At 42.3% G+C, this 27,327-nt stretch overlaps 1 protein-coding gene across 1 annotated transcript; it reads left to right on the top strand.

The window, feature by feature from the left end:
- The first annotated feature begins 5,005 nt into the window (after positions 1-5,005).
- On the top strand, positions 5,006-26,062 carry UPP2 (uridine phosphorylase 2). The gene is given in 8 exon segments (XM_050969344.1): positions 5,006-5,031; positions 6,846-6,963; positions 13,982-14,140; positions 19,220-19,334; positions 20,647-20,856; positions 24,548-24,694; positions 25,885-26,042; positions 26,045-26,062. Coding segments are annotated over 8 exon segments (951 nt in total).
- Positions 26,063-27,327: the final 1,265 nt, after the last annotated feature.

The following is a 27,327-nucleotide window of genomic DNA, read 5'->3' as shown; positions in this document are numbered from 1 at the left end:
GCAGGAATATTTTAGTAGTATCCAGAGGGGGAGGAGCTCCATCACATGAGAAATCTCCCAAGCCCTGTCATGATATAGCTATCTTGATCATTTGGGGACTGCAACTTTAACAAGAAGTTAGGACAAGCTCTCTCCAGTGCATCACTGGTTCCATTCCCAGTGTTGCCAGCTTACCGAGGATAAGTCACATAACCTATGAGTTTCTGTAATATTGGCTCATAATGCCTACTCACCTTTGTAAAATGCTTTGCTGGGACTGCAGACAGGGCCGGCACCAGCGCAGGAAGCAGATGCTTGGGGCAGCCAATGGAAAGTGGCTGCCCATCTGGATCTTTGGCGGCAATTCAGTGGCGGGTCCCTCTCAAAGGGAAGGACTGGCTGCCGAATTCTCGCCGAAGATTTTTTTTTTCTTCGCTGCTTGGAGCGGCAAAAAAGCTGGAGCCAGCCCTGACTGCAGACAGGGAGTATCCCTGAACACGTCGGGGTTTGTGACTTTCATTTTGATCCCCCAGCCAGAGAGACATAAGGAAGCACCAAAAGGGTAGAACCCCTCTGCAAATAGTGAGTAAATGGGACACTGTTGTGACCACCCAATGTAGCTAACTGGGCACGGTCAGGTTCCTTCAACCCTGACAGATGAACCACCAAGGACTCTGTTACATCAGGATTTAAAAAACCAAAGATCTGAACATAGACTCTTTCTCTTTTAGCTGCCGCACTACAGATGTGCTTTGTTTATCATCTGAAAAGGGGACAGTCAAGTCAAAGGTCACCAAACACACATCCAAGAGCAGAATTCTGCTCTAGGACTTTTTCACCTTGTCTTTTCAATCTTCTTTCTTACAACCCAGTTCAGTCCAAACTATGCCTTGTCTCGACATCCTGGAAGTGCACCTCAGGCTAGAGCAGCTTCAGTAGCATACGTTCTCCATTCCAAGGCAAGACTTTATATGAAGCATATGCCCTGGAGATCAACATTCTCAAGCTTCCATGGGATTCTTAATAGATTATCTGAACTCAGTCTGCTAGGTTAATATGTTATTAGGTTACTTCTCTTCATACACATTTTCCATAATTACTCCAGCTATTTAGTGTTTTTTTTAACTTCTTACACGCTAGGAAAATAAAGCATCTGAGCCGTGTATGAGAACTAGCCTTGGATGAATGAGTGAGTGATATATGAAACTGTAGCTTAGATTTTATTACTTACAAAAATCATGCCACCCGTAATGTATTTTTAACAGAGAATGATGGTTCATCTGAATGGCCAGGTGCTTACATAATACTTCGATTTTTTTTTTAAGTGCAAGTCAACTGACTCTTCTACAAGAATAAAACCACACATACATGAAAAGTCCTTTAAACCCATTTTAAAAGAGACCAATGTCTTGGTTAATTATAGATCAAATGAAAGGCTGGGGCATTTCACAGCACTGAGAGGAGAGAAAGGTAGGCATATAGTAGCCCTCCTGGCTGTACCAGTCCCAGGGGCCAAAAGTTCTATTTCCTGTGGCCACAACCAGAGTGATAACACAGAATGAAGCAGAAGATCAGAAAGAACCATGGGACACAGCCCAGCTAACCGAGGACCTTAATAGTTAGGCAAAATATTCAACTAATACTGAAGTTGTGGCCACACAGTCAAAGCGCAGAAGTAAACCCAGTGGTAGGAAGACAAAATCACCACTGCCTACAACAGCAGTACAGTTACTATGTGCTGTAAGAGCTGCTTGCGATGGATCTGCTTTTTTGGTGATCCACCATAGAATATATTGCAGTTAATCTTGCCATAGTATAACAGAGGAATTATCATGATTGCCAGATCTGCCTGTGAAAGAGATGGCTGCAGCTTGCACATATTCTTATAGTAGTTAAAAAGCAGCCTTGGTAACACCTACTGCTTTACCAGTCATCTCTGATCAACAGCTATGATCAGTTTCTGGAGGGCATAGGCAAAAGCTGCTGTGCTTAGGTTTTCTACCAGGCCTTATGGGGATCTTTCAATAAGATAACAAGCACTTGCCATAATAACCAGGAGAGCTGTTACCTAGGGCACATAACTCTCACACCGAGTTTTCTGTGACTGCTGCAGATCAAAAGTGTTGGCTAACAAAATCTGCACCAGAATCAGACATGTTAATTAGTTACTCCAGTTTAATTCACTGGAGTAATTAATTAACTAATACTTCTGTAATTAGCCAATACTTTCATCTGCCATAGCTAGATGTAAATGCCAAATGGGAGCTTTGGGCCCCTTCAATCAATACTTAAAATCACTTTAAAAATTATTGCATGTAACAACAGACTCTGAGGAGCTCGTTCTAGGCAGGACCCCTAGCACCCTCTGTTTATTTTTTCCATGTTCCTAAAAGACAGTACACGTGTTGGAAAAGTCCATGCATAGCCATCTCAAATACATTCAAGTGCTGTTAACATTTCTTTCTTTGCTCAATGTTTCTCCTATAAATATTTATAGTGTCCTCTAGAAGTGTCAGGATGTGTCGCAATTTAACCTATTACAAGCAATTTTTGAATAGATAGTGGTCAATCATTCCTATTGATTAGGTTTTTATTTTTTAAATTTTTGTCAGAAAATCTTTTAAAACACAAATAGCTAAAATCAGCTGCAGATTGGTACGGAAAGTGTTTCTGTGTTAACCTCAATGCACCAACGGATTAATCTCTCCTAAACCAGCATAGTTTGGAAATAATTTCTCTTATTACTCCTTTCTGAATGATTTGAGATGTTCAGTTCACCTCCTCCTCTCCTGGGAGAATTGTATCATTCCGGAAACAGGCAGCAGTAGATACTTTGTAACAGAGAGACTCACTCAGGTGGCTCTAATGTGGATGAGGGGATCTGCAATTGTAGACATTTATTGGAACCAAGCCTCAAACTGCCCTAGGGACTCCGTCTTGCAATACTCACTCTCATGAGACTTCTCAGTGAAGGAACGGAACTTGAGTATGGGTGGCAGAATCAGCCCTAGACTGTAAGCTCTTTGAAGTAGGGACTATCTTTTTGTTGTGTTTGTACAGCACCTAGCACAGTGGGGATGTGGTTCATGACTAGGGCTGTTAGGTGCTAGCACAATACAAATAAATAATAATAAAGATGCTTTCTAGTCACTAAATTCAACCAGGTGAATCTGGCCAGTTCCACAGCCAGAGGGCCTAATAACAGAAAAATCTTGTTCCCATTGCCCCCAAAATGCTCATTTCGTACCAGACTCCTATTTTACATCTGCATGAACAAAATTCAGAACACAGCCCAGATAGTAAAATACTCAGTCGAACACTGTTGCATCCCAAGCAACAAAACTCCTTAAATCAAAGCAGTGAGACACATAACTAGGTTTTATCAAACACATCCGCACTGCATGAGTATTCACACACCACTCCCACTGTCCTTCCCCAGCATGCACTGGCTCAGTGTAAAACCTAGGGTAGATTCTCTGTGAGCAAACTCTTCTTTTGTTGTGCCAAAGTCCTGGTCAAGCATCCAAAGAGGAAATGCCCAGATAATACGAAATAGGTTTCTATCTCTATGAATGATTTAGACGACCAAAACAAAACAAAAACAAAAATAGGGGAAGAGTTTTGGAGGAGTAGAAAAAGAGTTGTGCCATTGGAGCTATTTGAAATGTTCAGAGTCCAGTCTGAAATCTCTGTTTTGCTTCAGGCTTCTGTTATAAATTTGAAATCCAGAGCAGATTTATCAAAAGGTTTACTCTCTGTTCACAAAACATTTGAGAAAACATGGAGTGATTTATTATTGTGCTGAATGGAATAATGGTTTCATAATACAACTCAAAACCAACTTTGAGAATTTGGGTTGTTTTGCACATGGAAGCAAAGCTCAGGAGATGAAAGCCATCATCAGTTAAAATCAAATCTAATGTTTTGCATTAGACCATGGCAGGGACCACATTTTTCATTTCACAGAGAGTGCTGGAAATTGAATTTTTTTTCCCACTTCCATAAGTGAACAAAAGAAAAAATTCAAAATTTCCCATGAAACAAAATTCTGAAAACAGTTTCGTTTTGAGGTGATCAAAACCTTTTGTTCTGTTTTCAACTTTTATTTTGTGTTATATTACAGAAAATTAAGCTATTGAAACAAAAAGTAATTTTGAAACAGAAAATCAAAAAATCCCATTACAGAAGAATTGAAACATTCCACTTCAACCTTTTCAAAGTGCTGTTCTTCAATTTTTTCTTTCCAAACAAACTTTCTTCAAATAGATGCATTTCTTATAAATGTTTTGCCACACAAACATTTCTGACCAGCTCTAATTTGCACAAATCCTTGTGATCCAAAAACATCTAGGTTCTCCTGGCTCTGGCTGTCACATGTACCTTACATGCATTTTCGACAGAACCCTATGGAATTATGAAAATAGGCAGACAATTTGTATTCTCCACCCATTTTGTTTTCAGAATGTACATGAGCCACATGAGCCTCATGCTGGGATGACTGCCAAGTGTGAGAACTAGGGTCCCTGATCAAAGAGTAAGTATATCAACAGCAGGAGGTTAGCAAGCCCTGGCCCTTCAGTTACCTCAGCATAATGATGGGAGGTAACAAAGTTAGAAACGACACTCCTTCGAAAATAGCCAATCTGAGGCCTTACCATAAGAATGGGAGGTGAGTTAAGGTGAGAAGTGACAGTCCTTCAGAAATAGCCAATCTGAATCCTGGAATACTGATCTGATGATGATCTACTGAAACAAATAGCAATACATCTCCAGGAAGAGGAATATTTTGCATCTGACTGGTTGACTAGAAAACATAAGAGAAAAAGTTCCATTGTTTTTAGAATAACACTAAGTGAAAAGAAGGTATTTAACTCACCGCCAAGCTTCTTCAGATATTCATATTAGATCCTATAAATTAGCAGCTGTAGCAACAGAAGAGTTTGTCCTCACCTGGCGTCAACCAAGGAGTGTTTTTCTGAAAGTGGGGAAGCCATAACATCCCTTTTAGCGGCTCCATAAGCCCATTATGACTGAAAGGAAAGGTTATGCTGGGTAAGTAATGGAGTGAGTTTTGAATTTGTTTAGATAAGATAGCTGTTTTCTAGGCTTTGTTTTAGCTTTTAATTTGAACACTGAACTACACTGCTATTTAATCCTCTTGCATTTATTATACAATTTGGAAAAGGAATGCAAACTGAAACCCATTGTCTTATGAATCTCACTTTAAATGCAGATTATTGCCCAGTGATTTATCAAGATGTTGGGACAATATGAAAATCAAACTTTTGTTAAAATTTCAGCAAACTCCTGTATATAAGATAATATAGAGTCAGTGTTTAAGTGCATTATTTATCCATCAATTCTGGGAGAACTGTATTAAAGAAAGAGTTATGGTTCTTCCCATTGCTAAGGTTAGTGGAAAATATTGACTTTTTTGCTGAACTTTGTGTGGATAACAGTTACAAAGTATTTAAGGTTTCTAATGATTGTGTAATAGCTGCATAAAATGGTTAATATTACATTAAACATTTCCAGAGCCATGCCTTTGGCAAGACTTTCCCTAGACATTAACAGCCAGTGACTGCCGTGGTAATACTGAAGTGTGGGAATACTGGGTCCACTTACTAAAATAGTTTCTAACAGGAGTCTGAGCTGGCCAGCTGCTTAGAACCCATGAAGGGACCCAGCATCAAAGCCTTGGCAGCAAACTATAGGCAGATGCTGGCACGGCAGCCAATTCAGAATTAAATAAAGGGGCTAGTGGAGTTAGTGGGGAAGAAGTTGGATATGAATCCCAAATCCAGCTGGCGGTCTGGAAGGACCAACCCAGGAAACAATTTATTTGGAACAGATGCAGCATGCAAGCACTTTAATGCTGAATGCAATGGGCTAGCCTTGCCTCCCATCCTCCCTTTGTTTTCCTTCCTAAATTGAGCCATTAGCTCTCTCCTTGTTGCTCCTGTATTTCCCGATGTTTGCACTGGGTCTTCCTAAGGAGCTTTTCTCAGTTCTGACAGAATGGATTTTTCCAGATCTTCGAACTCTGCCTCTCCTCTTGTTCTCTCCCTCCCTCCCACTTTTGTGTCTTCACAGGTTTTCTTTCTTGTTCTTTCTCCTCTGTAGTCTGTCTTACACTCACACCTCTACATTCACTATATGGTAGCTCCCCTTCTCCTTTAATTCCACCACCCATGATTTCCTACTCTCCTTATTCCTTATTTCTTTCTTCACTCCAATCCCCCCAAAACCTCCCCTCACTCTCTCCTTCTACCCCATCTGTCCCTTCCCCTGCACTTTTGCTTCCCCTGCGGATCCTATTCTCTTCCTTCTCCTCTTGCTTTGCATTATTTTGGGAAGGAGCCTATGCAGCTCACTCCATTCCTACAGGGGTAATGGTTTGCTCATGAGACACAATAATCTCTGATGGACTCCTCTGCAGTCACCCACTCTACACCTCGCAGGTAGTGGTACCAGACCCCATGCTCCATGTTTTATACCAGTGGCAGAAATCAGAGGCTCTCTAGTACAACTTCCCTTCTCACTGGACAGTTTCAGTCACATGACCAATAGCAGAGATGCAATTACATAAAAAATGTTGAGGAATGTAGTGAGTGTGAAGGTGCTCGAGTCCTGCAGCTGCATCAACAGGGCCTCTACAGAACAGTAAAAACTGACTGGGAAGAGGACAAGCTGTCGCCATCCCCAGTGGTTGGGTCTATGACACGTAGCCTTGATGTCATGAGCATAACATTCTAAAAATGAATCTAAGTTACCCACCGAACATTCAGATACTGTCTCTTGTGTCATGAATTCTCTTCTTTGTTTGATCTGACTTGTACATAAAACCTCTCCAAACTTTTTTTCAGAAATGGGCTTGTTCATGTTAAAAACCCTTATTTGGATTCAATGGACGAAGATGTTCTTTATCACTTCAGTTTAGGAACTAATACACACAACCTACCAGTGATGTTCGGTGACGTAAAGGTAAACAAAAATGCAAAGGTTACAATAGCTCTAAATACAAATCATTTCCTTCATACTTGCCTTTCTTCAAACATCTTTTACGGTTACCTTTATTTAGTGTTTTCTTAGGTCTGACTTGAGATCTGAGGTCAAAATGCATCTTATGATTACAAATTTTTTCTGTTTATTGACTAAGGGCTTGTCTACATGTTGGGGAAGGGGGGTTAATGCACAACTTTTTGCTGAACGTCAGGTAACACACCATACCCATTCCGCATAATTGGGTGCATACGGGATGCTGTATCCTCTGTTGATGAACATCAGTGTGTATATATGGCTACAGTTTGCTGTAAACTGAGGGTGTGGCATTCCCATGCTTCGCTGCCGAGCAGTGTTTATTCTGGGACTTTTCTTGCTGTCTTGTGGGATGCAGAGCAGAAGCCAAGCTACTTCAACATTTTTTTAAAATCCCATGATTCATCTGTCTTTGCACCATACTTCCTTTATGGGCAGGCTTGTGCCACTTTTGAACTGCTGCTAGTCAACCTGGACCCAACAATGCCCTGCACCGCTATGCTGGCAACCTCAAATGTGCAGAGGCTGCTTGGGCAGTGTTTCAGGATTCAAACGTGGATGAATTCGACTTGAGACTTTGCCTACCACACCACTGAGCAGATGATGTGGCAGTAGCAGCAGCTCCTCCAGCAACAAGAGCGTCCTCAGCAGTGGTGGAACTGGGACACAGATGAGGATGAAGAGGAAGACACTGACCAACTGGGAGTGGAGGACTTGTTCCTTAAGCAGCTTCACAGTATGCAACATGGTTTCTGGGCTTAGGAAACCAGCATATAGATTGGTGGGAACGGCTTGATCTGCAAACCTGGGGCAGCAAGCAGTGATGAGAGAATTTCAGAATGGGGAACACAACCTTTTGTGAGATACATGCTGAACTAATTCCAGCACTACAGCGTAGCATGCCAATATGCAGTGTTCCAGACCTGTGAACAGGCAGATTGCGGGTCACCATTGCTGTCAGGAAGCTGGCCACCCCTGGTGCTACTACTCTGTTGTGAACCAATTCAGCATGGGGAGATCAGATGTTGAGGCCACTGTGTGTGATGCCATGGAAAAGGTACTGTTGTACCAAGTTATAAAGCTTGGTAATGTTCAGGAGGTTATTGATGGTTTTACATGCAACGGATTCCCAAACTATATTGGGCAACTTATGGGATTCACGTGCCTGTTATTTGCCCCTGATCAGGGCTCAGAGGTATTTCTCCATGGTGCTCCCAAGGGCTTGTCATCCATTTTGGCAGGGTTACAGACATAAATGCAGGATGGTTTAGAAGGGACCACAATTATAGGATGTTTTGCCCCTGGGAACGCTATGGACATTAATGGTGTGGATATTGCTCCTGGGAGACCTGCTTACCCTCTGCTCCCTTGGTTAATGAAGCCATTCCTAGGCCACTTGGACAGAAGGAAGGAAGGAAGGAACTGTTTACCCACTACCTTAGTAGCCTCAGAATGACAGCGGAGTGTGAAAAGGAGATGGCACTGTTTGCAGAATAGGTTGGAAGCAGCAGAAAGAAAACATTGCCTGCTGCCCTAAGAGTAATATGTGCTGCAACAGGGCATTTTGGCTTTATATTGTCTCCAGGAGTTGCCTCTACATCTCCCTGTCTCTTTCCATACTGTCTTTGACTAATGCAGTGCTTTTCCTGGCAATTGCCACACTGTCCTTTGCTACTGCAACCATCTCCCAGAAAGCTTCTTGTCAGTTTCATGCTCAGTTCTCAGATACTGCCTCCCCCCTCTGCATTTTTTGAGGGTTTTGTAGGATTTTGTATTGATTCCATGAACATTTCCATAGGACTTTTCCCTTTTCTCCCTCTCAGGTTTATTCTGCTGTTGATAAAGGCCCTGCCCTTGAGGGTCTGACCAGTGCAGGTGCACAGCAGTTGGGAGTATTAAAGAAATGACAAGCAGTTATTGCTCACATTCTAGGAAGGCTGTGATAGCTATTTTTTTTAACATGTGTTTCTGCCTTTATCTCTCTGCATTTCTTCCCAGTCTTGGGGGGACCTGGAAGATGGTGCGTGGTGTTTGTGTTGGGATTTTTGTCTGTACAGTGAATCTGTGTGGCTTTGCCATTGTTCTTTGGAGGGTGGGGTTGGATGAGGCGGGCTTGGGAATTAAGTCCCCTGCCTAGTTTTGCTGTGCCATTTAGGTGCCTATATGGTGTCAAAGGGGTGTTAACAGGGTGAATCTGGGGGTGAACTTTATAGTAGTCCCTTCTCCATCTCTTTTAGGCTGTCCTGACCCTGGATGAGGTTATGCTGAGGTGGGTGACTAGACGACAGAGAATCCGCCCCTTTATTCAAAAAGGCAAAAGGCAGACCAGTGAGATACGCTGTGAACTTAATCGCCAAGATAGTCCCTCCAGAAGTGCTGCAGGAGTGGAAGACAGTCACTAGCTATACCAGGGAGGATGGCCATGCAGCTATTCCTCATAATCTCAGAACAAAAATTGAGCCGTTTCTCTTAGATTGTGCTTAGATATCTCCCCTGCAGCATATAGAAAGTGAAAAGAAAAAATAGACAGGGTTCTGCAATGATTGCCTGAAGCATTCACTGTTACCAGCTGAGGGAAGGGGAAAAGGAGATTGGAGCAGAAGCATGTGTCTTCTAAGGCATGGGCCTGAAATTGGTCAATAGTTGGGGCTTTAGCATGAGACAGAGGCCTGGCCAGGGTAGGTACCATTCTGGAAAATGGTATGCAAAATCCTGTTCAGTTCCTCACAAAAATTGACAGGTTACATATCCCCAGAAGGATTTTTCCTGTTGTCCCTCCATGTAATGTAGGTACTCATGAGCTGTTTGCTCTTTATCTGGCACTGTTCAGTATGCTGGTCATGGCCCCTCAGAGAAATCTGCCGAGCAATGTCCACTAAAAGGACTTTATTCTCGTGGCTGGCCACAAGAGCTTCCTGCATTGATGTTTCTCTCCAGATAGTGGTTAGATTCGGGGTCTCACAGCCAGGCAGCTGCTTGAGAGTTATAATGGGGCTTCTGGAGTATTATCACAGGTATTGTGATAAACTGGAATCTAGGAGCGAATGGACAAAATCCAGCTTATAAATGGGGGAGCGGACACCTGATCAGAGCTGGGGAGGGCACACAGGTAAACAGACAGGTCAGTAACAGTGACTCACAAAGCGGAGAGAGACAGCTGTTGAAGGACTGCTAAAGTAATTTGCAGCATTATTGCTTACACATGAACACTAGACTGGACTAACTCGCTTCACAGAAGTTAGTTCATTTAAAAAGAGGACTGCAGAGTTCACAGTACATGAGGAGTCAGTGCACTACATGATGCATGTTGTGTGTACACAAACGTTTTCAAAGTGGATTAACTTCAAAAGTTGTGGATCCCCCCATGTAAACAAGCCCTATAATTTCCTAAAACATATTTTTGGGGGACAAATGTGGTACACCTGAAAGTGAGGACCTAGCAGTAACACTGGCAGTTAAGCTCTCCCGACAGCTCTGCTAAACACCTCATTTCAACCTGCAACTGTCCCAGACCTCTCTTTTTCCTGAGCACTGTGTGGGAAATTGTGCAATAGTTCTACAGTGTAAACAAGTATCCACTAGAGACTGTGTTGGTGGTCTGAAACCTCATGTTACTTCTGACCTCAGCAGCCAGATTTAAAATCAGGTTGACAGAGGGGAACATTTAGTTGCATTTTAAATGTAGAGTTAGATTTTTGAAAATAATGTCATTTGTGAAATGTTGTCTCCCTCCCATTGTTTTTATGTCTCCAGCAATGCTCAGTAATTCTTGTTGACACTGGTGATAGAACAAATTAGACCATTAACTACTCTAACATCTGTTTCTGCTTTGCTATCTGTAGCAATAGTAACAACTTAAATTCAGTGCATATATTACACTGATGTTATTTTGCATTTACTTGGCCAGGAATTAATATCCAAGTATTCACAGCTGTACAGTAGTGAAATCCTATAGTAACACCATATGTAATTTTTATTTCCTATTTTTTTAGACCCCTGAACTAATTTGATCCTCTATAGTCCTCACTAAAAGACAGAGCCTAGTTTGTTCATTCCCATGAGCGATAGTCAGAAGCCTAACAAATAATATTTTCCATGTATGCACTCTCACTGCACCTTCCATCTGAGGATTTCGATGCACTTTTACAAACATAAGCTTCACAGTAGTTCTGTGATGGAGTAAGAGTTCTTATTCACATTTTAGAAAGATAATCTGAGGCACAAAAAGATTAAATAACTTTGCAAGACTAGTATCAGAGGGGTAGCCATGTTAGTCTGGATCTGTAAAAGCAGCAAAGAATCCCGTGGCACCTTATAGACTAACAGATGTTTTGGAACATGAGCTTTCGTGGGTGAATACCCACTTCATCAGATGCATGTAGTGGAAATTTCCAGGGGCAGGTATATATATGCAGGCAAGCTAGAGATAATGAGGTAGTTCAATCAGGGAGGATGAGGCCCTGTTCTAGCAGTTGAGGTGTGAAAACCAAGGGAGGAGAAACTGGCTTTGTAATTGGCAAGCCATTCACAGTCTTTATTTAATCCTGAGCTGATGGTGTCAAATTTGCAGATGAACTGAAGCTCAGCAGTTTCTCTTTGAAGTCTGGTCCTGAAGTTTTTTTGCTGCAGGATGGCCACCTGAGGGTCAAAATGACAGTCTGGACCTCTACATTGAATGCTTCCACCGACGTGCACAGGCAGAAATAGTGGAAAAACAACATCACTTGCCTCATAACCTAAGTCGTGCAGAACGCAATGCCATCCACAGCTTCAGAAACCACCCAGACATTATCATCAAAGAGGCTGATAAAGGAGGTGCTGTTGTCATCATGGACAGGTCTGACTACCAAAAGGAGGCTGCCAGACAACTCTCCAACATCAGATTCTACAGGCCACTTCCCTCAGATCCCACTGAGGAATACACTAAGACACTGCAGCATCTACTCAGGACACTCCCTACACTAACACCGGAACAAATCAACATACCCTTAGAGCCCCGACCAGGGTTATTCTATCTACTACCCAAGATCCACAAACCCGGAAATCCTGGATGCCCCATCATCTCGGGCATTGGCACTCTCACTGAAGGACTGTCTGGATATGTGGACTCTCTACTCAGACCCTATGCCATCAGCACTCCCAGTTATCTTCGTGACACCACTGATTTCCTGAGGAAACTACAATGCATTGGTGACCTTCCAGAAAACACCATCCTAGCCATCATGGATGTAGAGGCTCTCTACACGAACATCCCACACACAGATGGAATACAAGCTGTCAGGAACAGTATCCCTGATGATGCCACAGCACAACTGGCTGCTGAGCTCTGTGCCTTTATCCTCACACACAACTATTTCAAATTTGATGACAATATATATCTCCAGATCAGTGGCACCGCTATGGACACCCGCATGGCCCCACAATATGCCAATATTTTTATGGCTGACCTGGAACAACGCTTCCTCAGCTCTCGTCCACTCACGCCCCTTCTCTACCTACGCTACATTGATGACATCTTCATCATCTGAACCCATAGGAAGGAGTCTCTGGAAAAATTCCACCACGATTTCAACAGCTTCCACCCCACCATCAACCTCAGTCTGGACCAATCTACACGGGAGGTCCACTTCCTAGACACCACGGTACAAATAAGTGATGGTCACATTACCACCACCCTATACTGAAAACCTACCGACCACTATGCCTACCTTCATGTCTCCAGCTTCCATCCCGGGCACATCACACGATCCATTGTCTACAGCCAAGCACTGAGGTACAACCGCATCTGCTCTAACCCCTCAGACAGAGACCAACACCTACAAAATCTCCACCAAGCATTCTCAAACCTACAATACCCGCACGAGGAAATAAGGAAACAGATCAACAGAGCCAGACGTGTACCCAGAAGCCTCCTACTGCAAGACAAACCCAAGAAAGAAACCAACAGGACTCCACTGGCCATCACATACAGTCCCCAGCTAAAACCTCTCCAATGCATCATCAGGGATCTACAACCCATCCTGGACAATGATCCCACACTTTCACAGGCCTTGGGTGGCAGGCCAGTCCTCGCCCACAGGCAACCTGCCGACCTGAAAAATATTCTCACCAGTAACTGCACACCGCACCATAGTAACTCTAGCTTAGGAACCAATCCATGCAACAAACCTCGATGCCAACTCTGCCCACATATCTACACCTGCGACACCATCACAGGACCTAATCAGATCAGCCACACCATAACCCCGTTCATTCACCTGCACATCCACCAATGTAATATACGGCATCATATGCCAGCAATGCCCCTCTGCTATGTACATCGGCCAGACTGGACAGTTGCTATGGAAAAGGATAAACGGACACAAATCAGATATTAGGAATGGCAATATACAAAAACCTGTAGGAGAACACTTCAACCTCCCTGGCCACACTATAGCAGACCTTAAGGTGGCCATCCTGCAGCAAAAAAACTTCAGGACCAGACTTCAAAGAGAAACTGCTGAGCTTCGGTTCATCTGCAAATTTGACACCATCAGCTCAGGATTAAACAAAGACTGTGAATGGCTTGCCAATTACAAAGCCAGTTTCTCCTCCCTTGGTTTTCACACCTTAACTGCTAGAACAGGGCCTCATCCTCCCTGATTGAACTACCTCATTATCTCTAGCTTGCCTGCATATATATACCTGCCCCTGGAAATTTCCACTACATGCATCTGATGAAGTGGGTATTCACCCACGAAAGCTCATGCTCCAAAACGTCTGTTAGTCTATTAGGTGCCACAGGATTCTTTGCTGCTTTTGCAAGACTAGATAATTGTGTCTTGCGGTTGCTATACTTTCACATCTGCTCCCTTTGGATTTAAGATTCCCCTAGAGCAATTGAGTGTAACATTAGAAGTGGAGGCTGAGTCTTGATCTCTGCTTTAGCTAGAATGGTACAGATAATCTTACATTTTATTTCTAGTTTGTCTGCGTTGGTGGCAGCCCTAACAGAATGAAAGCTTTTGCTCAGCTCATGCACAAAGAACTTGGACTTGAAGGAGATGGGAAAGACTTGAAAGATATTTGTGCTGGGACAGATAGGTATTCTATGTACAAGGCTGGACCAGTGCTCTCCATCAGTGTAAGTACTTTATAGTGTATCTAAAATACTTCCATTTTCAGCCTAACAATAGCTGAAGAATTTAGCACATTGTTTGTATTTATTTCTTTTTAAAATGTTTCATGTGGATTTAGAGCTTCTGAAAGCCGCTGGATTGAGAGCCCTGGAGACTGAATAGGGAACATACTATAGGGAGCAGCATTGCAAGAACAGCCTCAGCATGTTGACCTAGAGGAACTGCCTCTTGGAGTGAGAGGCTAGTTAAGTCTTCACGCCCTTCAGTTCTTGGCCTCTGTGTTGAGACTGCCAAGAAGGGTGTCAGTTATGGTGGTAATCCACTGATTATTGGATAATGTATCATGTGAGCTGTTAAGACGCCATCATATCATAATAACTTCCATGCACCACTGACCTGAGCTGGATTCAAATCTGTGACCTAGAGATAAAAGGCTCCTATCTCCCAAGCCATAACGACCTCACTTTTAACTGATGGAAAAAGTTTTGGATTCTTCCAAAAAAGTCTAACAGCTAACACTGTTACATTGTTCTCTGTTTGCTATTTCCTAGAGGTAGTGCATACAGAAATAACAGCATAGTTCAACAAGCCAGCAGGTTGGCCAATGGTTTAAACATAGTGATTACCACAGCAGGTAATTTTCTTCCATCACATCCCTTAGGCCTGATCTATGCTTAAAACTTAGGTTGGCATAGTCTTAGGTTGAAAATCCCCCCCACTCCCGAGCACCGCGGCTTTGCCGACCTAAACCCTGGTGTAGACACAGCTTCTATTGACTAAGCTATCTTCACTTGGGGAGGTGGAGTTCTTACAGCAATGGAAAAACCCATTCTGTATGATAGTGTGTTTATGGGGTTATAGTGCCATAGCTACAGCCTTATTGTCTCAGAGGTTGACAAGCTGGAAATATCAACAATTCCACTCGCAGTCTCTTTGCATTTCTGTTGTGTCTGCCGTTAAAGGATCCAAAAGTGCTCATTAGTTAAACTTCTCAATATTCTATGAGGTAGGAAAGGGTAATTATCCTCATTTTACAGTGAGACCAAGGCACAGCGGTTAAGTGACTTGCACAAGGTCACATCTCCTGGTCTCTAGAGATGCCCCGATTCCCATGCCTGTGCTTTTCATTCATAATGGACTAATCCAGTGGCAAATTTTCCCTTTATGCTCAAAAATTTTCACCAGTAAAATCTTTCAGTCACTCATAAAGCTACATTTAAAACTTCAATAAGCCTAGTGAAAATCTGCCATTGCTTGATATTTTGGTTTCTATAAATTATTTCCTCTTACTTTCAATACTTGGACTGGACCAGGGGTTCTCAAACTTCACCGCACCGTGACCCACTTCTGACAACAAAAATTACTGCTTGGCCCCAGGAGTGGGGGCCAAAGCCCCTGCCCAAGCCCCCCCCTGGCCTGGGTGGGAGGGCCAAAATCTGAGCCCTACCACCCCATGCTGGGGAGGGAGGGACCACAACCCAGGGCTACAGCTTACAGGCAGGGGGCTTGTAATCTGTGCCCCTGCCACCCAGGGCTAAAGCCCTCGGTCTTCAGCTTTGGCCCCAGATGGTGGGGCTTGGGCTTTGGCCCCAGACCCCAGCAAGTCTAATGCCAGCCTTGACGACCCCATTAAAATGGGGTCCCGATCAAACAGTTTGAGACCTGCTGGACTAGAGAACATGCTCACGCCTGCTAATGAATTTCCCTTTTCCACACTTCTACTACATGTGCAGACAAAAGATTAATAGGCATGGAGCCTGCTCCTGCTTCCAAGGATGCCAATGGGAGTTTGCCATGGATTTCAATAGAAGCCGGATCAGGACTGAGAATGATGATTTATAAAAAAGATTCTTATGTTTGAGTCATGTCATATTTCTTGGCATCCTGTATATTCAGTTTGCAAGGTCCCTGTGTTACAACAGAAAGAGGGCACATTTTGCTCAGTTTAGCAATCTGAAAGTTCAAGAGGTAAGATCACTTCACACCATGCCCAAACTATGAAATATAGTTGAAAATATTACAACCATTCCCTAAAAGCCTTACGGTAGCAATCTTATTTTGTTATTATTCTTTAAATGTCAACAATACTTTTGGCATGATATAAAAGCTTAATCCTGCAATCACCTACATATGTCATTTTACTCATCTGAGTAGTCCTAACTTTACTCACAGGAGAAGTCAAGGAAACCACTCACCTGAGTAAAGTTACACACTTGTGTTTGCAGGACTGGAGCCTAAAAAGCAGACACAGAAAAGACATGGCTCTCTGAAAAACAAAAGAGGAACTAATGACATTTTTATTATTGCTCATTCAGTCTAAAATTTAGTGACAACTGTGAGACTATCAGGATACAGTTCTAATATAAGGCCTTGTCTACACATAAACTTGTACTACTTTAGCTAAATTAGTTTTAAACACACTGTTCGTTAAACCAACGGAAGTCTGTGTGGATAAGGCCTAAGACACGATATAGCACGTGAGCCAAACAATAGGAAGTAAAGAGAAGAGAAGACAAAAGAACAGTAATAACTTCACAGTTTCACAGGCTACCTGTGTGCACAACTTGTGAATTCTAAATTATTTGTTCTTGTTTTATATCTCCTGACCTAGACATCATTAGCTGACTGATATCTTTCAGGCATCAAGAAACCAGCCAATTAATGATGGCTAGGTCAGGAGCAACTTTCCACTGTACATTGAACACTGCATGATTCTGATGGTAAGTAGGATAAAACTTCTGGCCAATGCCTCATTAGATGATTGGTTATGAGTTGCTGCTGATGTCATGTTTTAGCAAGATGCAAACAGGCTCAGAAATATTAGGGGTATTTATGAGATTTCTGCCTTGGCTATTCTTAATAAAAATAATGTTTTTAAAGCACTGGCAAGGAACTCAGGCAGCTGTATAAGAATAAGAAGAACACAAAAATATGTTAACATAAAATGCAATAAAACTTAATAAAACCATCATCCTACAACAAATAGAGAGAGAGATGGGACACACTGCAAATGGAAAAAAGTAATGATAGAACCAATGATGTTCCCATTGGGCCAAAACAAATCCTACCCTTTTGAAAACACCTGCCTTTTGGTTTTTGAAAGCAGAACTGATTTACTGACAAGACAGATTTAGGGAAAGGACATTCTCTCTGTACTAACTTTAGGCAAAGGGGATGAAAGTAGTAGGAAACTGCAAAAAAGACCTATGGCAGCACGTCTTGGAGCCCAGGTCAATTGACTTGGGCTTGCATTACAGGACTAAAAATAGCAATGTAGACATTCAGGTTCAGGCTGAAGCCCAGGCTCTGAATCCAGAGAGGGGGGAGGTTTTTGGAGCTATTTGTATCCCCCCCAACTCAGAGAACCCAGGCTCTGAGACTTGCTGCTGCTGGGTTTGGGGAGGTTTTTTTGTTTGTTTTTCGTTTGGGTTTTTTTGAGTGTAGATGTACCCAGAGAGGCAAGAAGAGCCAAAGCAGCAGACTCTTTCCCATAATACAGACACCTCTCATGTGTGCACCGTGACATACATCCTTGGCTGCACTGGAAGAATGCACAGCGCAGCTCAGGATAGCTATCCCAGGAGAGCTGTAGGTTGATCTTCTTCCCGTGGTGTAACTTAGAGCAGCCTAAATTGTGCTCTAAATTATAATGGTTGCCAATGGCCCCAGGAACTGTGTGATGGGGAGTACAAACACCACATTGGACCCGAAGGGTTTAAAAGGCAATACTGGACCCAGCTAGCCCTGCCCCTCCAGACCTGCTGACATGCACTGACTGAAGGAATGGGTTAAAAAGAGCTCAGAAACCCAGGCAAAGGGTGGTAGACAAGCTGCAGGAGAAATGAACTCTTTTCCAGGAAGTCAGACAGAAGAATGAGCCAGAAGAGAGACCACAGAGCATGTAAGGCCCTCAGGCAGAGCCTTCTCCAACCACCACCCTGTTTGAGAACCTGCAGGACCTTGCTCCTTTGGACTCTTGTGTTGTAAAGTGATTGACTGGGTGTGGCATAAGGCCTGCAACACAGCGCCTGCACCCAAGGTGATTCTTGCCATTGCCAGCTATGTTGGCTGCAGGGATACTTTGTATTGCCAGTGCAGTATAAAGCAGCTACAGGGTATAGAAGAAACTGGACCTGTGATGTGTTTGGGGCTTCATGGGGTGAGAGCAATTCCGGGTGGGTTGTAGTCTCTCCATTATTACAATAATCATTCTTATTATTTGCATTATAATAGCACCTAGAGACCCCAACTGATACTGGCGCCCTATTGTGCCTGGCATTTCACAAACATATTATTATATTTACTACTGATTTTTTGTCTTGCGATAGCACCTAGGAGCTCTAGTCATGGGCCAGGACCCTGCTGTGCTAGATACAAACACAGCACAGGAAGACGGTCCCTGCCCCAACCAGCTTACAATCTCAGAATAAGACAAGAGACAACAGACGGACACAGACAGGGGACTGAAAGGAAACAATAAGACAATGTTGGTCACCATACTAGGCAGTGGTCTCAGCACACCAGCAGCCTAACCACTGTCATGTTTTTGTAGGAGAGTTTTGAGGAGGAGTGTGAAGGTGAATAATGAGGTAGCTTTGCAGATGTTTACAGGGAGCTCCTCCCAAGCATGACAGAACAAGAGACAGTCCCTGCTCCAAAAAGCTTTCTATATGGCATCATTCCCTAATATACCTGGACAAAAACACCTGTGGGAACTAATGCTTAACCTGACACCGTTCATTCCCGGGGCTCCATCTCTGTGCTGCCAACTCCCTAAGAGGTATGTGGATAGGGAGCACAGTAGGTGCACACAGAGAACCATCATCACTACAACTTCACCTGGTGCCATGCTGTCAGATGGGATCAGAGAGAGTACAGAGAAGCTGGCCCCTCACATAGATGCTCCAATCCATGAAGGTATGATTCAGAGTCTGATGCTTCTCCCACAGAAATATCCCATTGATATCAATGGGAACAGGATAGCTCTGGCTATATAGTTATATTCTGAAGTAATTTTATAAATATGTATCAGCTTGAACAAAAACGATGATTAATGATGCCTTCATTTTCTTTTCTCTCAATAGCATGGGATGGGTGTTCCTTCCATTTCTATTATGCTTCATGAACTAATCAAGTTACTACACCATGCAAAATGCCGTGATGTTACTATTATACGCATCGGTACTTCTAGGGACTTAGGTGAGCTACCAGCTTTACTACTGCCAGATGGAAAGGACATTTAATAACACACAGCTAAGCAATAGGTTAAGTTATTAGGAGCTTTTCATATTTTATTTTTTTCAGGTCTTCAAACATGAAACAAAACATGAGATTTTATTTCAGGTCAACAAATATCAAACTTCTAATAGCTGGTTTAGTAGAAACATACATGTTCATTGAAATCTAATACATCTGAATAATACACTTTCCAGACCCAAACCAGCTGACAGAAGTTTACTCTTATTTCCCAAAATACTCACTCATAAGCGGATACTATGCATGGAAAGTTTCAGCCCTAATAGAACATCTTTCACTCAGTTAATAATAATAAGTATAATCAATTGGTTTTGTACAGCAAGCCCATAAGTCCTAATCAGGATTGGGGCTCCATTGTGCGGGGTGCTATACAAGCATGAATGGAGAGACAGTTCCCGTCCCAGAGAACTTACAGTCTAAGAATGAATGGAAAAGCTAGGCAAGGAATGGGGACTAAGAAATCTCTCTCTTATAATGGAAGCGTTCAGTCAGTATTAATGACCTCATTAACTTGAAGTTTAGAAAATATAAATTTAGATTAACTCTCAGAGAGGAATTGGAATAACTATGTAATGGAAATAAAGCAGGCCTGATCATTCAGTCTGGATGCAGGCAAAACTCCCATTTCCTCCAATGAGAGCTTTGACTGCATAAACCCTTCAGGATTAAACTCAAATTGAGGAGCACAATAAAGTATTTTAACCGCTCCATGGACACCTTAGGACTTCACATTTGTCGCTCTGCTGCACCTGCATAGAAGGTCATTTGGAACATCATGGCAGTAGTGGGACAGAAAGCTAGTTTGCTCAAAACGCCCAAAGCCCCTAGTGAATTAGTTAACTGAGTATCTCCTTTACCTTTTAAGAGTACAGGGCCTAAGATGCAGTTTTTTGGGGGGAGGGCAGGGGATGCTTAGAAATCAAAATAAATATGCCTATCTTTTCACCCTAAGCAAATATTTATTAAAAATAGACAAATCATACATACAAACCAATAGCTACACATGAACTTTCCTTGCCCCACTTATATGTCAGAAGAAATAAATACTCTTTAGCCAACATATTCCCTTTGCAACCCTTCATATCCATATATGTGCACTTACTCAGTTTTACTTCGTATGTATTTGAATGGTTCTCTCATATATATATTTTGCTGATAAATATTCATATTAAGATTTTACTGTAATAAATTACGTTATAATCTAAATTATAAATATTACGTAGCACTAACCTATCCCCAATCCCCACTTCTGCAGGCATTGACCCTGGAACTGTTGTAATAACAGACATTGCAGTGGATTCATTTTTTAAGGCTCAGTTTCAGCAGGTGATACTGGATAATATAGTTATACGAAGCACTGAACTTGATAAGGACCTTGTTGAGGAGCTACTGAACTGCAGCAAAGAGATTCATGACTTTCCAACACTTATTGGGCATACTATGTGCACCTATGATTTTTATGAAGGTGAGGAGTATCTCTAATTTTCTATTCATTTTCTTTTTCAAACATAAGACCAGATCCTGAAACCCTTGCTCTGGCAAAATGACCAGTGCAGTCAGTGGGAGAGTTGCCTGAGTAAGTGCTGAGTAAAACGCAAGGAAGGATTTTAGTATTTGATCCACCATATATTTTAGAGACTTGTTTACAGGTCAGAAATGGAACTACTTTCGTAATACGTCATATCAATTAACAGAACCATTAACCATAGTGTAATTGGCCTCTATTTGCATCTGCCACTTAGTCAAATTTTGTAACAACATCACATCTGCAAAGAAAATATTATTATAACCATGGCAGTGAATCAAGCAATACAATTCATTCTGGACAGCACTCACTCCCTTAGGAAAGTAAAAGATTCCCTGGATAGCACTTCCTGCTGTCCCTCAGCCCTACTGAGCCACAGAAACCAGCATATACTCAGTGAATCTTTGAAAGCAACAGGCACATAACATTAAGCAGTTGAAGTAAAAAGCCCCTTGTCTATAATCTTAACATAATTTTAACAGATGAGTTACTGTAAGTTACTTCCTATGACAGAATTATAGCTTCAGAATTACCTAACAGAAGAAAAATGTCAGTAAGTATGTGGCATTTGTGTAAATAAACCTTAGATCCTTGGCAATATCCTGGAACTGTTTCCTTTACAAAATTAAATGCTGATTGCAAAGTGGATGAAACAGAATAAATGGAGAATTAATAATTGGAGGACTATTTATAAAACTTTGGATCTGCTTGCAAATGCAGCCATTGTGTGTTTCTCAAGGCTATGTTTTACTTAAATAAAAAGCCATTTGAGAGGATTAACAGTAGGAACAACAATGATATTAAAAGGTTTGTCCAGTGTAGTAAAGTTTGCACATTTGCCTGAGCCGAGAACATAACATCTAAGTGAGAAACGTAAGCACAAGTGAGAAGGGGTTCATTCTTAGAAGATCAAAATTCAATTCCAAAATACTAGTAAAAACAAATCAGTGATGTTAGCAAGACAGGTCACTTACCAGGAGCTGTAGTTCTGTCAATTGCCTGAATACAGCTACACTTGTAGAAATGTGCATGTGCCCTCAGTTTACAGGCAGAACCCGCTAGAGGAAATATGTCCACTGTTGTACACATGCTTCTGCACAGATCCAGACTTTCCGACCCAAAATCATATAAAGTGCTTCTATCCCAAATAAATTCTTTTCCTACTTAGTCAAAAAATCATCTAAAGACTCAGAAGCAGGGAAGGTGGCTGGGCAATATGGATCCAGTAGCTAATAAGCAGCCTTTTTTTGTCCTTTGATAATTGTCCCCTTTGGTGATTAGCTAATGATAACAAACCACCCGCACCCCACTAAAGGAGTATTAACTGAGTTAATGATTGCAAGACTACTCTTCCTCATTGGACATCAGACCTACAAGCTAACTCAAAGAGAATGCTGCTGCAAAGATGTGTGAATTGAGCTCCATGTAGCAACCTTACACATTTCTGTTACAGAGACTTTTCTAAGCAATTGTGTAGAGGCTGTTTCAGATCTACTTCAAAGTGTTCTGAGACCTGGTCTGCAGTAGAAAATTTGCTCATCAAAACTATGTTGATCAGGGATGTAAAAAATCTACAACCCTGAATGGTGTAGTTTGGCCAACCTAAGTCCCCATGTAGAAAGTGCTAGGTCAACGGAAGAATTCTTCCATCAGCCAAGCTACTGCCTCCTGGGGAGATAGACTGCCGACACTGACAGGAGAATCCATCTCATCGGTGCTGGGGGTGTCTACACTAAAGCATTAGAGCTGCAGCGGCACAGCTGTACAGTTTTAAGTATAAATACGCCTAAAACTTCAATTAAAGACATATGTAAAGGCTTGAACGCAATGAATGATTCACTTATTTTCTAAGCACAATTTATCAGCTCTCTGGACTGGTCTCCATCTGCTACAAATAATCTATGGGACTTACAAAAAGGCTTTGTCCTTTCTCAGCAGTAACTAAGAACATTGTGAAGATAACTATCTAGCCTCACCCGCTAAATTAGGAAGATTAGGGACCAACAGTGATAGACTGATAGATTGAGTCAAGTAAACTGAATCATCCCATAGATCACCTATCCCAGCACACTGTTAAAGAAGGGCTCGGTTTTGCAGCATGGATCTCACCCACTCTCTTTGCTAATGTCATGGCCACCAGGAATGCAGTCCTTATAGATTGCTTTGAAGGCCATTTCCTAACCTAAGTGCTGCATTATGTGGGAGGACACAACTGCCCTCGGCAGCCCTGGGGACAGAGCAGTGCAAGAGCATCTTTGCCTGCATCCAGTGAAGGGGGCAGCTTGGCCAGATCCAAGAATTGGGACCTTAAAATATTTGAGAGTAAGAGTGAGAGTTAATTGTTTTTCTAAATGGATTCTGAGTCTGAGGACATGGCTACACTTGCAGATGTAGAGCGCTGGGAGTTAAACCAGCCTTTGGAGACCACAACAGGGAAAACACTGCCGTTGTGTTTACCCTGTCAGCTGCAAGCGCACTGGCGTGGCCACATTAGCAGCTCTTGCAACATCACAGACAGCAGGTGCATTGTGGTAGCTATCCCAGGGTGCAAGTCGCTGCAACATGCTTTTCAATGGAGGGTGGAATGTGACAGGGAGTGTGTTTTGGGGGGGCTGAGAGCATGTTAGCATGCTGTCTTGTAAGTTCAGACAGCAGCAGACCACCCCTTCCCCCTCCCCTCTCTCACACACACTCACAACAGCAGCATTCCACAGTAATGGCTTGCTTTGTCCCGGAGCAGATAAGCATGCCAGCTGTCAGAAACAGAGCTTTCAAAACAATGAGAAAAGTGGCCACTTGACTTCAGGGGATTATGGGATAGTTCTGGAGGCCAATCACAGCGCAGTAATGCAACACCTTGTTCACACTGATGCCCAGGCATTTCAGCTGGGACACAACAAGCTTTATGCTTCTCATGGAGATGGATTACCAGGAGTGCTCCAGCTGCAGAGTCCAGGGACTCTACGTGACTTGGCAGTGTGGACACTTGGGAGTTAGGGTGCCTGGGGCTGCTTTAATGCTTTCTAACTTGCAAGTGTAGTCAAGCCCTAAGAGATTTGGAAAAGTGAGAACAGAGGTCTGAACCCCTGATAGAAAACAAAGTTGTCAAGGAACAATTCTTTTAAACCAGTTTGATTTCCTATAATTAACCATCTCCCTTCAAAAAAAGGAGTTAAAACCAAGATTAAGGTCTTTTCCATCTCCATTTTCTCCACATAATGGAAGGGGCATGTGTACCTAAATTTGTTAATCCTTTTCTAAAGCAACTTGGTATGTTGTAGATTTTATCTACCAGAGCCTCACAGAGCTATGCCAACTTACACAGCTGAGAATCTGCCACCATATCTCTATGCACCGGTGTTTTCTTGGTCTCAGTTTTGTTAAAATTTCTATAGTGAACTCAGCTGTATTTTGTCATAGCAGATTGACTTTAAAAATACATAGCAAATGGAATAAGAAATAAATAATTTAATAAGCCCTATTAAAATAACAATTTAATGTGGTTTTAAGTAGAATTTAGATAAATTCTGCACTTTGAGAGAAACTGCCTGAGACTGCAGCCGGTTTTACTATGACTGTAAACCCCATATTGTTTAGAAGGATGAGCAGTCACAGGTTTTTTTCTTTCCAGGTCAAGGACGATTAGATGGAGCATTGTGTTCTTTTTCCAATGAAAAGAAGTTGGAGTACTTAAAGAGAGCTTATGATGCTGGTGTTAGAAATATTGAAATGGAGTCAACTGTATTTGCTGCTATATGTAGACTTTGTGGTCTAAAAGGTAGGATTTCTTGTCACAGGCCATTTCCTTTTCACATTTGTTCTTGTATACCTTCACACTTCCTAATTCTATCTACATACAGATTTGGTCAGCTCTGGGATTTATACAATATGAAAACTAAAATTGTATTCCAAACTTCTTTCATTAAAAAGTATATTAACACAAATCTAGTGGCTTCATCAAATGTTTACCTGAAACTGCTTGTTTGGAAGTGCAGGGCGCAGAAAAAACAATTAATGGTCTTGGCAATAGGGCCGGCGCTACCATTTAGGCAGCCTAGGCAATCGCCTAGGGCGCCAGAATAAATGGTGGGCGCCGTTTTGCCGGAGGGGGCGGCAGACGGCTCTGGTGGAGCTGCCGCAGTGGTGCCTGCGGAGGGTCCGGTGCTCCGCGGCTCTGGTGGAGCTGCTGCAGTGGTGCCTGCGGGCGGTCGGCTGCTCATGCGGCTCCGGTGGACCGCCCGCAGGCATCACTGCGGCAGCTCCACCGGAGCCACGGAGCACCAAACCCTCCGCAGGCACCACTGCGGCAGCTCCACCGGAGCCACGGAGCACCGATCCCTCCGCAGGCACCACTGCGGCAGCTCCACCGGAGCCACGGAGCACCGAACCCTCCGCAGGCACCACTGCGGCAGCTCCACCGGAGCCGTGGGACCAGCGCATGGGGCGCCGAAATTGCCGTGCGCCTAGGGCGCTCAAACCTCTAGCGCCGGTCCTGCTTGGCAAAACCAAAATTTCACTCAGCCCAGCTCTGAAAAGTTTCCTGGCCATGCCCGTGTCTCTGGTTTTCTTTTACTAGCTGCAAAGATCACTCGTCTCTTGCTAACATATTGTGGGGCATATTTTCAGTGCATGTGATGAATGAATTTTCAGGCAACCTCTGCCAATTGAGTTTCTAAGGAGCTCTGGATAAAGCTTAGATTGAAGCCCGAGACCTGCAAAGGGGGTGGGGGGGGGGAGTAGTTATGATGACACTGCCTCTGCTTCTCCAGTACAGCTGCCCCTTTAAGTTCCAGGAAGTGTAGTTTACACCTTCCCAGGGAGGTATATTGAGCCCTTCATTTAACCCCTCCCCCAACAAAACCTGCATTATCTGTGTGTGCTAGGAATATAATTCTTTACTGTAGCAAATACCCTGCATATTTGGTTTATCATAAGTTACTTAAAAGGGCATTTTTGTTTTTCTTATAGCTGCTGTTGTCTGTGTGGCACTCCTTAACCGACTTGAAGGTGACCAGATTAAGGCACCCCATGAAGTTCTAGTAGAATATCAGCGACGTCCTCAGCATCTGATCTCAATTTTTATCAAAAAGCGTCTTGGGTTATATAACCAAATGGAATTACTAGACAATGCATTTTTCCTGAATAACTAAGGAAAAATATACCCTGCCAATACACAAAATGAATGTCTTATGTATTTATCTCTGTATATTGATACTATAGGCAGACATAAATATAATGTTGTTGTGTAGCGAATTCATATATAAATGAAACTGTTTATAAGGAAACAGAATGATAGTTCCAAATTGTTTCAATGCATAGTTAGTGAAAACTCTAAAGCCAGTTATAATGTAGCCGTTTTGTCCTATAAGGGGATTTTAGGGCATATACATTTACATAAAATTAACACCTATCTATAAAACACTTTCCACATCAGATCCCTCTACAGGCATAAAAATGTGTGGAGTGTAATCACAAGTAGCCCCAGTGGGACTCAGTGAACCTGGTTTATAATAGGGCCTGTGGGTGTTTAGCACTTCTGAACATCTGGCCCTGTAGTGTTCCAGGATCCAGACTTAGGTAGCTTGGTTTTGTTTAATTTTACATATTTATATATCTGAGAAAAGGTCTGAAATGGTAAGTATGTAAGTATTACTATAAAATAAAAGGACAGGCCACAGAAATCCTTCTTATAGCAAAAATAAAATTATTGTCATGGTGGAACTGCTCACTAAGTGGGTGTAGGTTTGGGCCCCAAAGTGATTGAGTTTGCCTAGTTTTGGCTTTCTAAACAAACCAAAGCAAATCAGCATTTGTGGCATTATTGTTCTTCATTGAATTTCAGCAAACACAGGTGATAGGCAGCTTATAAAGAGAGAATAAATATTATTGATACAAATTTAATTACTCACAAGTCCTGTATCCTTCATATGTGTTTGCTAATCAGCACATAGAAATACAAATCATGATCTCTAACTTTGTAAATGGCTAAAAGTTTTTTTGTTGTATGAATTTTTTTACTTAACTTATGGCCTGATCCAGAGTCCACATCTTTCACTTTCCCATGACTTCAATGAGCTCTGCCTCAGGCCCTATTTTTATGACCCATTCAAAGTCTTGTTTGCAATGAGAATCTTACAATCTTGTAACAGTAATGTATAGAAGTTTAACTGTTATTTTAAATATTATAAATTGTAATATATCACATTAAATAGAGTACAGGCCTCTAAAATGAACATGTTTTTATCATTTTAAACAGAAAATAGAATCAGAAGAAACTGTTACAAAAAGGTATTTTTCATGAGCTAGCCTAGACCCACACTTGTATGACCAATATTCATGAAATCTTCATCAAACATAGGAGAATCCCCATTTTATCAGCTACTTGGGGATTGAGGAGTTCATTAAACAAAA

This window comes from Gopherus flavomarginatus, chromosome 10 (genome assembly GCF_025201925.1).
Source record: "Gopherus flavomarginatus isolate rGopFla2 chromosome 10, rGopFla2.mat.asm, whole genome shotgun sequence".
Lineage (NCBI taxonomy): Eukaryota > Metazoa > Chordata > Testudines > Testudinidae > Gopherus > Gopherus flavomarginatus.
This window is presented reverse-complemented; position numbering and strand designations above follow the sequence as displayed.